Source organism: Cherax quadricarinatus, chromosome 55 (genome assembly GCF_038502225.1).
Source record: "Cherax quadricarinatus isolate ZL_2023a chromosome 55, ASM3850222v1, whole genome shotgun sequence".
In the NCBI taxonomy this organism is placed as follows: Eukaryota; Metazoa; Arthropoda; class Malacostraca; order Decapoda; family Parastacidae; genus Cherax; species Cherax quadricarinatus.
Genome location: NC_091346.1, coordinates 136,264 through 151,124, shown reverse-complemented (window position 1 = coordinate 151,124; position 14,861 = coordinate 136,264). Strand labels below are relative to the sequence as shown.

At 39.3% G+C, this 14,861-nt stretch overlaps 1 protein-coding gene across 2 annotated transcripts in view; it reads right to left on the bottom strand.

Annotated features, from left to right (window-relative positions):
- Hpr1 (THO complex 1-like protein Hpr1) overlaps nucleotides 1–14,861 on the bottom strand; it is a gene marked incomplete at its 5' end in the record, with an annotated part of 99,593 nt that overhangs the window by 20,293 nt on the left and 64,439 nt on the right. For both annotated transcript variants that reach the window (XM_070096775.1, XM_070096776.1), the window contains 1 exon segment: nucleotides 3,306–3,455. In XM_070096775.1, coding sequence (XP_069952876.1) covers nucleotides 3,306–3,455 — 150 coding nt within the window.

The following is a 14,861-nucleotide window of genomic DNA, read 5'->3' as shown; positions in this document are numbered from 1 at the left end:
AGCTAGCCCTCCACCTTCATGAGCCCCACTTTCGCGAGCTCCGCTTTCGCAAGCTCCACTTTTGCGAGCTTCGAACATTCGCGAATGCCAACTCACCCGGTTTTCATGTGTTTTATGTTATGTTTTCATGTGTTTTATGACTGTTCATGGTTCAAAAGGTAAAGGAAGCAGTATTGTTAGTCTAAGTAAATGCTATTATTATATTTCCCTACAATATACTGTATTTGCACATCAAAATATTCACAAACACTAGAGTACAGTATTATTATACAGTATTTCCCTACATGATATTTGCACACCAAACATTCACGAATTTTCAAGATTCGCCAGGTTCTCGATCCCCTAACCCTTGCGAATGTGGAGAACCTCCTGTAAAGTGAATGCTAGGGTGTTAGGGAGAGGTGAAGGATTAAAAACAAGGAATCTGACATGAACTGGGAACTGTTATAATTACTCTTTGTCAATGACAGTTCTTTTGGAAGATTCTACAGAAAAGTTATAAAGATTGGTGGAGGAGCTTGGGAGGGAGGATGGATGGAGAGAGGGAGGATGCTGGTGAGGGCACTTGATCTAAGGAATTGTATCTGTGCTCCAGTTCCCTAAATTAAGCCTGAATACCTTCCATCCTCTCCCTCCCCACAGGTGCTGTATAATCCTACGGGTTTAGTGCTTCCCCATTACAATAATAATAATAATAATAACAGACTCCATGGGGAAGTGGAACAGAATTCTTCCTCTGTAAGCCATGCATGTCGTAAGAGGCGACTAAAGTGCCGGGAGCAAGGGGCTAGTAACCCCTTCTTCTGTATATATTACTAAATTTAAAAGGAGAAACTTTCGTTTTCCCTTTTGGGCCACCCTGCCTCGGTGGGATATGGCCGGTTTGTTGAAAGAAAAGAAAAAGAATAATAACAGAAAAGAGCAAGATGACAAGAGTAATAAAAATTTAGGTAATAAAGTATTGGATATCAGATTGAGGGGAAAGCATACAGAGGAAGTGAATGTATTTAGATATACGTACTTGGAAGTGGATGCATTGATAAATGGGTGTATGAAAGATGACGTAAACCATGGAATAGATGAGGAAACAAGGTAGATGGTGTGTTGAGGCCTCTGTAGAAAGAAAGTTTATCTCTGGAAATGTAAAGGGGAATATACCAGAGAAAAGTGTGAGGCATGGTCCTTAAATGTTGCAGCAAGATAGAGGCTGGAGGCAGTGGAGATGTTATATAGAGAATTAGGAGCCCAGGAATTAGAAGATAGTGTTGGATTAAAAAATAAGGGTATAATTCATTGAGTAGATGAGGGAAGTTGTTGAAGAAACTTGGCCATTCAGAAAGTATTGACCAGAATAATAAAAGTATTAATAATAATAACTGGGTAGTAGGTTGGTAGACAGCAACCACCCAGGGAGGTACTACCATCCTATCAAGTGAGTGTAAAACACAAGCCTGTAATTGTTTATAATAAGACGAGGAAGTTTGTCTTGTCAATTCCTTGTTCTCTTGCATACTGATAAACAAGGGTTTGGAGATGGTTATTTGATCACTGAGCAGTAGACAGCTGTAAGGCACCTGTGCATGCTTTATTAGCTGATGGCTGTGGGTTGGTCGTTTGTAATCAGCCAGTCCACAACCAGCTTACCTAAGGTCTTGTAAATCTCTGAACAGAAATATTTTCATGTCTTAGCCACTTTTTTTTAAATTTTACAGTACCTAAATCCAGGCAGAACCACATACTAATATTTTTTTAATATAAATAAGAATAGTGTGCAATTAACCCTTTCAGGGTCCGTCCCGTAGATCTACGGCTTTACGTTCAGGGTCCAAACCGTAGATCTACGTCATGAGCTCAGCTCACTCTGATAAACTGTGAGTGGTACATTTGGGCCTAGATATGAGAGAATACATCTATGTGGTATGTGTGCACCACATAAAACAGATCCTGCAGCACACTGTGTATAATGAGAGAAAAAAAACTGAAATCATGATTTTTCGATTAAAAAAGCGACTTTGCAGTGTTTTTTCGTATGCTTTTTATAGTTGTATTTGCGATTTCTTGGTCTCATTTGATAGAATGGAAGACATATTACAGAAATAGAGATGATTTTGATTGGTTTTAGCACTGAAAATGGCTTGAAACTGAGCTCAAAGTAGCAGAAATGTTAAATTTTTGCCGATATTCAAGAGTAAACAAACGACCTCACACGTCTAATACACGCCAGCTGGTGGGTCTAATATATATTAGCATTCACAAATATGGTGATGATATTTATACAATTATTACAGTATTGCATAACAGTAAATCTTCTATTTTTTGGTGTGAATAAAAATTCATTATGTGAATAAAAAATCAAAATGGAATTTATTTGTAAAGCCTCAAAATGTAACTAATGAACAGAGGAAATGTTAGTTTAGTTCCAGGAATACCTACATTGTTTATTCTGGACCCTATTTTGAAATTGGAATATTTTGAACTTTGTGTTAAATTGGCCAAATTAACAATTTCCGATCACTTTAATTTGTAGTTGAAACAGTTGACTTGGCGATTTCTTGTGCTCAATCAATAGAATAGAAGTAATACTAGTGAAATAGCTAAGAATTTGGTTGACTGGAATAATGTAATTGGCCTAAAATGGGAGTCAAAGTCGGCAAAATCGCTGATTCGTAAATATCGCTGACACATCAAAATTCGCGAGAGCATAATTTCGTCAATTTTCCATCAAATTTCGTACTTTTTGTTTTATTACCTTCACAAAAAGATTCTCTACCATTTCATAAGAAAAAATAAATTTTTTTTTTTTTGAAAAGGACACTGGGGCACCACTTCAGATTTGGGCCTTGGACCCTGAAGGGGTTAAAAATGCATTACATAGGTGTGCACTACGAGAAGTCTGTTTGTGCTTCCATTTATGAATATTGTTTCTGACTCGAGAAGTCTTATTAACACAACTGTAAACGAACAAGATTTGAACCCATGGCAAGTCTCAGTCAAAATTGGCAGGACATTGTTTGAACAGCAGCACCATGGTGTAATGATTCCAGCAATGGCCTGCTAATTTTAGGGCTAGCTTACAATGACTGTAAATCTTGTCTATTCTGTGAGTAACGAATTATGTAGTTTTAAATAATAAATAAATGTTGCAGGTGCACAACCACACAATTTTAAAACAAATGAGGCAAGTAAAAATGGGGATTTTTTTTTGTTTTAGATTAGGCCAACCCCATTCCTAAATTCACGGTAGTTTCCACCGAGGACATGTCAAGAATATAGAACACTATATATATAGTAAATTAAGAACTTACCTGTCCTGTTCTTTCAGTTCTGACTTTGGACTAAGCTGCTCAATAGCTGGAGTGAAGTAGGTCTCAAGCGCTGGTACAAAGTCTCGATCAAGCATCTTGCATGCTTCCAGGTTATTAGTATTCAGGTTCCAAAGACGAGTCATTTCAGAACTACAAGGAAAAATATAAAAACAATTCTTAATCTTTAATATTAAATGCAGTTAAAAGACTCTTATATACTGTACTTACAATATAGAATTATGTTTATTCTGTATATACAGTGGAACATATACAGTGGAACCCTGGCTTACAAGTGCCCCATCATACGAGTTTTTCAGGAAACGAGCAGTCGCTTGGTCAATTTTTTGTTTCTGGACACAAGCAAAAATTCAGGATGTGAGCTTCTCCCTCAAGGGAGGTTCCTTGATGCTGGTGAGGGGCTCTTGATCTAAGGAATTGTATCTGTGCTCCAGTTCCCTAAATTAAGCCTGAATACCTTCCATCCTCTCCCTCCCCACAGGTGCTGCATAATCCTATGGGTTTAGTGCTTCCCCATTACAATAATAATAATATAATATAATAATATGCATAATAATACTATAATAATACAGTAGACCGTCGTTTAACATGGTAGTTACGTTCCTGAAAACACAGTGTTAGACAAAACTGTGTGAGACAAACTGAAGAACTTATGGGAAAAATAGGGTTACATTCCTGGGAGCCCCCAAAAAACCAAACAACTTTTTTTTAGACCTTCAGATCTTAAAAAATAAAAGGGAATGTGTAATTGTGGTGCATTGTCATGATATATTACTGCTTAAGACTACAAATGCAATAGAAATAATAGTATTTCTTACCTTAAATTGTGGGTAATGGTGTTTGTGGATGATTGTGAAGAGAGTGGATATGGATGGTGTGGCCCTACTGGGCTGAGGTGGATGGTTGTTGGTTGTCGGCAGAAGTGAATGGTAGAGGTTCTGGTACCGAAGTTGATGGTTGTACTGGAGTGTGCATAAATTCTGTAATGGATCTCTGGGCTCTTTAACCCTGCAGTACATTATACAGCTGATGGTAAGGCATCATCAGCTGGTCTAGACCCCGTTTCAAAGCACTGCTTCTAAATTTGTTATTGTATAATTATACTATTACTATCAATAAATAATACCTACCTACCGTACTTATTCCAGAATAATATTAGGTATAACATAAATAACGTAGAAGCATGATAAAGATGCACAAATTAATAAAAACTGACTCCTATGCACACAGTCAACAAACCCTATCATCATGTCACACTTGTCGACTAGTCGCATATTGTATGTATAGCAGCTGGCTTTACAATAGGTTCATAGTTGTGCTTGCTCAGTCTGTCTGTTTGTACCATCTCGTTTCTGTGGATGGTTGACAGCAACGTCACGTCCAGTTTGTCATGCCACATCAGTGCCATGATGTCATTGGCATGAAACGCTTGCACTACACTTCCTCCAGTGAACCTTGGCATGTGTTTTCTACTTCTCACTGTTCCACTTATATCAGTATTGTTCACACGTAGGAAGTCAGCAAGCATAGGGCTTGTATACCAGTTGTCTGTGAACAATGTATGACCCTTGTCAAGGTATGGCTGCATCATCTTGCTAACAACATCCCCAGAAATGCCCAGCATGCACCTGGTATCGTCGAGTGTGTTTTCCCCTGTGTAGATAACGACATCCAACACAAGACCAGTCTCACAGTCACACATAACAAAGAGCTTTATACCAAAGGAATTTTTTTTTTTTGTTATTAACACTGGCCGATTCCCACCAAGGCAGGGTGGCCCGAAAAAGAAAAACTTTCATCATCATTCACTCCATCACTGTCTTGCCAGAAGGGTGCTTTACACTACAGTTTTTAAACTGCAACATTAACACCCCTCCTTCAGAGAGCAGGCACTGTACTTCCCATCTCCAGGACTCAAGTCTGGCCTGCCGGTTTCCCTGAACCCCTTCATAAATGTTACTTTGCTCACACTCCAACAGCACATCAAGTATTAAAAACCATTTGTCTCCATTCACTCCTATCAAACACGCTCACGCATGCCTGCTGGAAGTCCAAGCCCCTCGCACACAAAACCTCCTTTACCCCCTCCCTCCAACCTTTCCTAGGCCGACCCCTACCCCGCCTTCCTTCCACTACAGACTGATACACTCTTGAAGTCACTCTGTTTCGCTCCATTCTCTCTACATGTCCGAACCACCTCAACAACCCTTCCTCAGCCCTCTGGACAACAGTTTTGGTAATCCCACACCTCCTCCTAACTTCCAAACTACGAATTCTCTGCATTATATTCACACCACACATTGCCCTCAGACATGACATCTCCACTGCCTCCAGCCTTCTCCTCGCTGCAACATTCATCACCCATGCTTCACACCCATATAAGAGCGTTGGTAAAACTATACTCTCATACATTCCCCTCTTTGCCTCCAAGGACAAAGTTCTTTGTCTCCACAGACTCCTAAGTGCACCACTCACCCTTTTCCCCTCATCAATTCTATGATTCACCTCATCTTTCATAGACCCATCCGCTGACACGTCCACTCCCAAATATCTGAATACATTCACCTCCTCCATACTCTCTCCCTCCAATCTGATATCCAATCTTTCATCACCTAATCTTTTTGTTATCCTCATAACCTTACTCTTTCCTGTATTCACTTTTAATTTTCTTCTTTTGCACACCCTACCAAATTCATCCACCAATCTCTGCAACTTCTCTTCAGAATCTCCCAAGAGCACAGTGTCATCAGCAAAGAGCAACTGTGACAACTCCCACTTTATGTGTGATTCTTTATCTTTTAACTCCACACCTCTTGCCAAGACCCTCGCATTTACTTCTCTTACAACCCCATCTATAAATATATTAAACAACCACGGTGACATCACACATCCTTGTCTAAGGCCTACTTTTACTGGGAAATAATTTCCCTCTTTCCTACATACTCTAACTTGAGCCTCACTATCCTTGTAAAAACTCTTCACTGCTTTCAGTAACCTACCTCCTACACCATACACCTGCAACATCTGCCACACTGCCCCCCTATCCACCCTGTCATACGCCTTTTCCAAATCCATAAATGCCACAAAGACCTCTTTAGCCTTATCTAAATACTGTTCACTTATATGTTTCACTGTAAACACCTGGTCCACACACCCCCTACCTTTCCTAAAGCCTCCTTGTTCATCTGCTATCCTATTCTCCATCTTACTCTTAATTCTTTCAATAATAACTCTACCATACACTTAACCAGGTATACTCAACAGACTTATCCCCCTATAATTTTTGCACTCTCTTTTGTCCCCTTTGCCTTTATACAAAGAAACTATGCATGATCTCTGCCAATCCCTAGGTACCTTACCCTCTTCCATACATTTATTAAATAATTGCACCAACCACTCCAAAACTATATCCCCACCTGCTTTTAACATTTCTATCTTTATCCCATCAATCCCGGCTGCCTTACCCCCTGTCATTTTACCTACTGCTTCACGAACTTCCCCCACACTCACAACTGGCTCTTCCTCACTCCTACAAGATGTTATTCCTCCTTGCCCTATACACGAAATCACAGCTTCCCTATCTTCATCAACATTTAACAATTCCTCAAAATATTCCCTCCATCTTCCCAATACCTCTAACTCTCCATTTAATAACTCTCCTCTCCTATTTTTAACTGACAAATCCATTTTTTCTCTAGGCTTCCTTAACTTGTTAATCTCACTCCAAAACTTTTTCTTATTTTCAACAAAATTTGTTGATAACATCTCACCCACTCTCTCATTTGCTCTCTTTTTACATTGCTTCACCACTCTCTTAACCTCTCTCTTTTTCTCCATATACTCTTCCCTCCTTGCATCACTTCTACTTTATATATTGTTTGAATGACAGTCGTCCCTTGAACAGAATCAAGGACTCGTCAACAACAATATTCTTGAATGGATAAAAGTAGGCACTGAATTTTTGCTTCAGATACATAAACAATTCCCTGATTTTGTACAGGAGGTCATTTCGGTTTGGCATATTCCTGTCTGAGAAGTGTAACATTCATAGCAGCAGAGTGAATCTGTTGCAGGGGAGGAGGTCAGAGAAGACTGGAGTACTGATGAAGTGGTCTGTGGACCAGTAGTGTGCTATATTGTTCTAATACATGTGTGGCATATGCATGATTGTGCCAAGGAATAAATATATTTCAGCCACAGTTGTATCTTTCCACCTGTGCAGCTGTGACGATTCTGAAACATCTTTGTGGTCCATTGTATACTAGTAGTAGATGTTGGTCTGGATAACAATCAGGTTCATTATCGGTTCATCAATGTATAGTTGAAAATAGTCTAACTCTGTAGACTCATTTGTGATGGGACAGTGTAGCATGATACCACTTCTACTGGCATCAAAATTGAAAGGATGTGGCATGAATGGTGTACTTTCTGTCCAGTTCCATTCGTGGTCACATGGTGTAGGGTGGACCTGTGGCATGGGGTGTGGGGGAGCAGGAGGGACAGGAGTGGAGGCAACACATGTTTGAGAGGGTGCCAGGTGGTCCTTTGTCTGCCCACCCACCATGCCACGAGGTCCAGGCACCATGCCACCAACCTCCTCTTCCTCCATCCCAGCACATTCACCTTCATGATCGCTATCACTATCACTAGCTGGGGTTTGGGATCGTGACCTGCCACGACCTTTGCCGCCGACTACATATGGCACACTGCCTGAACGTAGGTTACGACGCCTAAAAGTACGTTTCACTGGGGAATAATGATAATCACCGTCACTTGGCGAATCCTCTATGGGCATAAAATTGATTTCATCATCGTCACTTATATCACTTACACTATCATCATCACCATAATGCTTGGAAAATTATAATTTCCTCTTGCAGAGTTGCCTTTGGGTAGTAATGCTAGCAACCCCAGAGGTACTGGGCTGAGGGTCTGGTATGGCCACACTGTCCACCCCAGAGGTGATGGGCTGGGGATCATCTGGGTTATCATCAACAGTTTCACTAATTCCTTGAACATTAGTGGCTATATCAGTGTCAAATTCACTAACCTCATGTTGTTACACTTTCCGAGAATAGTAGAGTGTTAATACGATGAGGCGTGAGTGAATCACGGGGGTTTGCCATGATGTTAACGCAAGATGGAGCTGAAACTAACTGGTGCTACCATGCGGTACCCCAGTGTCAGTGAATTTTTTTCATAGTGCGCACACTTTGGGTGCAGAACCATTCTCTCACATCTAGGAGACTCAAGCCTATAGTGCCAAATTTGATGGAATGAAAAATAAAATGTAGATCTACGTTCAGAGTGCTACATGTGCAAACATAGATCTATGTTTGGACAGTTTAAGGGTTAAGGCCATAGGCCCTCACTATATCCACCATATGTGAGCCACTCTTAAGCTTATCTAATATCTTGATTTTCTTCGTAATTCCTAGACTTGAACGCTTAAACCTTTTCTTGTCACTTGCAGGAACACTTGTATGCTTACTGGGTGCCATAATTGCTTGGCAGATTTAACAAATGGCAATGAAAATAAGAAAATATGTATATAAATAAACACAGCGAGCTTCCCGAGTATCATCGTTGACTCAATGGTGTAACCCACAGACCATCCCGCCCAGCAGGCAACCGCGCGCTCAAAATGTTTTCCCCTCCCGCAACCATGTTAAACTAATTTTATGAAGTGTTAAACAAAAATATGCCGCAATTCTTCAATCGTGCTATAACCAAAACATGCAAGACAAAACCGTGTTAAACGACGGTCTACTCTACGTATAATAATAATAATTATAATAATAATACATACTATAAAAACAAGTGAGCTCTGAAAGGTCATCACTAAATGGCAGTGAATACCACAATAATGCGGGAGCAGGAATGGCCACCTCCCCTTATCACATAATGACATATTTTATCCATTCTAGAGTATACATCAGGTTTCTATGTTATTTATATTGTTTATTATGTCATATTAGATCAATTGTGATAGATAAATAAGCCGCAGACTTGATATTAGCGTTATATTGAAAGTATTTTGCCCTGCCTCCTGAGAGCAGGAATTCTGCTGGAATGGATTAATGGCATTTCAATTAATTTAAATGAGGAAAATTGACTCAGAATACGAGCAAGGTCACAGAATGGATTAAACTAGTAAGCTGAGGTTCCACTGTACTGTTTATCTGGAGTTTATCTGGAGAGAGTTCCGGGGGTCAACGCCCCCGCGGCCCAGTCTGTGACCAGGCCTCCTTAGGTCAGTGTCCCAGGATGCGACCCACACCAGTCGACTAACACCCAGGTACCCATTTTACTGATGGGGAACATAGACAACAGGTGGAAAGAAACACGTCCAATGTTTCTACTCTGGCTGGGAATCGAACCCAGGCCCTCACCGTGTGAAGCGAGAGCGTTAACTACCAGGCCACCAGAGCCCACCTATACTGTGTATTTATCCAGAGAAACTTATTATGTGGTATATAACTACTTGAATATCATACACCACATTCACTTGCATCATATGTCACATGTTGCAATACAGCAACTGAATGAATGATAGTAAATGTGTTTCCTCTTTTGTCTGGGTCACTCTTGTTCAAAATGATGAATCTTGCAAGTGGTATAAAAAGATTACAGGCTTCTCAAAACTCTATTAACTTGCTATTTGCACCAAAATCTAGTAAGCCCTTACTATTAGTAAGGTCTCAAGGTTAGCTTCACTAACTAGTGCTATACAATTTTTTTCCATTATTTAGGAATTTAGATGAATAAGTTCTAGCACAACTTTCAATAATTTGGCTGGATAATACCTACAAAATTTACATACAAATAAATCAATTGGCCAGAGATAAAACCTTTTTTAATTTCAAAATCTCTGACTTGGTGCCATTGCAAGATTCACATGAAACTTGCTTTATCAACAATAAATGTGTCTGCATAAGTCTACTGACAGGACAAAGTTTATCTATACAGTGGACCCCCGGTATACGATATTAATCGGTTCCTGAGAGCTCATCGTATGCCAAAATTATCGGAAGGCGAATTAATTTTTCCCATAAGAAATAATGGAAATCAAATTAATCCGTGCAAGACACCCAAAAGTACTATGAAAAAAAAAAGTTTTACCACATGAAATATTAAGTTTAATGCACACAAACTGAAGAAGACATGCACTAACTACTAACAATAGAATACAATACCTTTAACCCTTTCGGGGTTTCGGACGTACTAGTACGGCTTATGAGCAGGGGTTTTTGGCGTACTAGTACGCATAAATTCTAGTGCCGTCAAATCTAGTGAGAGAAAGCTGGTAGGCCTACATATGAAAAAAATGGGTATGTGGTCAGTGTGCGCAGTATAAAAAAAATCCTGCAGCACACAGTGCGTAATGAGAAAAAAAAACTTTGACCGTGTTTTTGGATTAAAACAGCGACTTTGCACTGTATTTTCGTATGGTATTTATTGTTGTATTCTAGTTTTCCTGGTCTCATTTTATAGAATGGAAGACATATTACAGAAATTGAGATGATTTTTGACTGGTTTTACAATGAAAAGTACCTTGAAATTGAGCTTAAAGTAGCAGAAATGTTCGATTTTTACCAAAGATCAAAAGTAAACAAATCATGCCAAGCGTCCAATACATGTCAACTGGTGAGTCTAATATTCTTTCACAAGTGCGCCAATATTATTTATACCATTTATACACTAATGCAGTAATCTGCATAAGAGTGAATCTTCTATTTTTTTTTGTGAGAATAAAAATTCAAAGTGGAAAGCAAAAGAATGCAAGAGGGGCGTGGGAACATGACTAATGAACAGAGGAAATGTTATTTTAGTGCCAGGAATGTCTTTCTTGTTTATTCTGGACTCTATTCGGAAATTGGCATCTTTTGAAATTTGTGTAAAATTGGCAAAATTGCTAAATTCTGACCACTGTATTGGATAGTTGAAATCGGTAAATGGGTAGTTTCTTGTACTCATTCGATAGAAAATATGGAGTTCTAGCGAAATAGTTATGATTTTTGTCGACTAGTACACTGGAATTGGCAGAATATAGGGCTCAAAGTGGGCAAAATCACCGATGCATAAACATTGTCGAGACCGCTAACTTCGCAAGAGCATATTTCCGTAAGTTTTCCATCAAATTTCATACTTTTGGTGTCATTATGATCGAGAAAAGATTCTCTATCTTTTCATAAGAAAAAATAATTTTTTTTTTTTGAAATTTGGCTGACCCTGAGAACAAGTCTCTGAGAGGACCTACCGACCCCCAAAGGGTTAATGAAGATCTGGTGATGATTGATGGGATGGGAGGAGGGGAGAGTGTCGAAGTTGTTAATGTTTAGAAGGGGAATCCCCTTCCATTAGGACTTGAGGTAGCAAGTCCTTTTCCGGGGTTACTTCCTTTCTTCTCTTAATGCCACTAGGACCAGCTTGAGAGTCACTGGACCTCTGTCGCACAACAAATCTGTCCATAGAGGTCTGTAACTTCCGTTCCTTTAAGATTTGTCTAAAATGGGCCACAACATTGTCATTGTAACAGTCACCAGCACGGCTTGCAATAGATGTGTTAGGGTGATTTCCATCCATAAAGGTTTGCAGTTAAACCCACTTTGCACACATTTCCTTAATTTTTGAAGTAGGCACAATGGATTCCACAACTGGCATAGGCTTCTCAGGGTTAGCCCCAAACCCTTTAAAATCTTTTGTAATTTCCATACTAATTCTCACCCTTTTTATCACAGGGTTGGCACTAGAAGCTTTCTTGGGGCCCATGGTGACTTATTTTGCAGAAACAAGCACCAAAAACACTGTGATAATACGGAATGTACTGAATGTATGCTTAGATGCGAGCACACTGGCTGGCTTGTAAACACTGGCACGCATGGGGCAGTTCAGGCCACACGTGGACGCATCCCGGACGAATCACGTGGCGGGTTTTTTAACGAGTGGCGAGGCAAAATTTTTGTGTTAAAATGTATCGTATACCGGATTTAATGTACGTGTACCGATGCCATCATATGCCGGGGGTCGACTGTACATAACAATACACGTAAACATTCTCTTGCTGACCCTTGATCTCACATATACACACCATGAAAAATACACATTTAGAGATTGGTTATTAAGTACACATGAGAAAGAAAAAATATGAAAATAACTATAAAGAGGGAGCAAGGGGCTAGTAAACCCTTCTCCTGTATACATTACTAAAGTTAACCCTTACACTGTTTAAACGTAGATCTATGTTTGCTCGTGTAGCGCTCCGAACGTAGAGCTAGGTTTTTTACATGCTTTCAAATGGAGAAGATCAAGGTCAGAGCGCTACGCACATAAACGTAGATCTAAGTTTGGACAGTTTAAGGGTTAAAAAGAGAAACATTCTTTTTTCTTTTTGGGCCACCAGTGCCTTAGTGGGATACTGCCAGTTTGTTAAAGGAAGAACTATAAAACGTAAATATTACACTGTCATCAGCAAACCATACACAGGAGGGGCCCTCTTATACAGAAGGGTAGGTTCTGGGCTACTGCTGTAAAGCAAAAATTGCTGTAACATGAAATATTGAGTTTTTCACTTTCATATGCATATAAAAGCCTGAAAACATGTTTATATTATCATGTATTAAGTGAGCAATACAGTTAGACCTAAAAAATGCATATACAGTATACACATTATTTACTTTAGAATATTACTGTCCTTAGCTTATAGTGAGTGGTGAATATATTTATTGTAGGAAGTCTGAATAAATGAAAAATAGGTATAACTGAAAACTGCTGTATTGGCAAAATTCCATAAAGAGAAGTGCTGTAAAGCAGAACCCTCCCATACAGTGAAACCTCGCAATAATGGACCAATAGGGTAAGAGGTGTCTACTTAAACAAAATGACAATACCAGACATGGACAAATGACCTGTGTAGCATACTTAACCCTTTCAGGGTCGACAGACCCTCTCCCAGACTTGTTCTCAGGGTCGAAAAATTAAAAAAAAAAAAATCTTATGAATTTTTTTTACCATCAATACTTACCAAGATATGGAGGCGTGAAGCTGACAGAAAATGACCGGCATATGGCAACATCGCCGACTGCCGGTCACCCGGTTTTAGTTTATTTAGTTTTTTTGGTATTATTTTCTATTATTTTTTTTTTTTCAAGTAACTTTTATGTCCTGTGAGACCAATATGAGCACTATTTTGTAAGTTTTTTCTCCTTATTTACTATACAATAACTGCACAAACACTGTTGTCACTATATTGTTTATAAAAGTTGTTTTCACACACAAACGATATAAAATGTTGTTTATTACTATTTTTCTATATTTTATATACACATATACAGTCCAGAAGTTGTGCAGCCTGTGGAACTCTTTGAAACATGGTGTCACACATATAACAAGTGTCTCTGCGTTGTTGTGAGTGTTTTTTTGTATGTGCACAGACGTAACATCTCTTCTGAGCCTTTTTCTTGAAAGCAGTAGCAGGCAGTTGTATTAGGAAGTGATCACCATGCTTCAGACGAGAGGGTAGCTGTTGATAATTTAGTGGGTGGTTTTCTATTGCAGGTGTTGTTCCTTGGTACTTGAATACTATTTGTCTGATGACAGACAAACAAAATTTGCCATATGGTGGTTTGTTTCTGCTCCTCATCTTATACATATTATAAGCATTGAGCATGGAAATGTCCAGAAGATGGAAAAAGAGTTATATGTACAACTTATAACTCTTGCGAACACAATCAGCAAACCCAATCTGCATGTCACATTTGTCCACTGAGTGCATATTGAAGGTGTAATCAATCACAGCTGCAGGTTTTAGAATGGGTTCAATGCTCTCTCTATGCTGCCTGCCAGTGTTTGTCATTTTGTTAGGGTGAACTGATGACAACAGTTTGACATCTCGTTTGTCATGCCACCAAAATGCCATGATGTCATTGGCAGCAAACGCCTGCACCTCACCTCTACGAGTGCCAGCGTCAAACCTGGGCATATGTTTACGATTTGCATGCACTGTGCCACACATATCTGTCATGTTCACTTGCAAAAAATCACTGAGTGAGGGGCTTGTGTACCAGTTATCAGTATATAATATAAGCCCCTTACCAAGGTATGGTTATATCATTGTTCTAACCACATCACCAGAGATGCCCAATAACTTCCTGGTAATTTGCAATGTATAACTTCCAGAGTACACAATAATATCCAATACAAGATCTCTGTAGCAATCGCAAAGCACAAACAACTTTATACCAAAGCGTTTCTTCTTGCTTGGTATGTACTGCTTGAAAGAGAGTCTTCCTTTGAACAAAATCAAAGACTCGTCAAAAACAAGTTTCCTGAAGGGATAAAAATACATACTGAATTTCACTTTCAGATACACAAACACATTCCTAATCTTATATAACCTGTCTTTTCTGTCAGGCCTGGTTTTGTCTGAGAAGTGAAGCATACGTAATAGTAGCACAAATCGATTCACTCGCATTATATCACTGAAACCTGGGGTTGCAATCAGGTGGTCTGTTGGCCAGTATGATTTCACACTGTGTT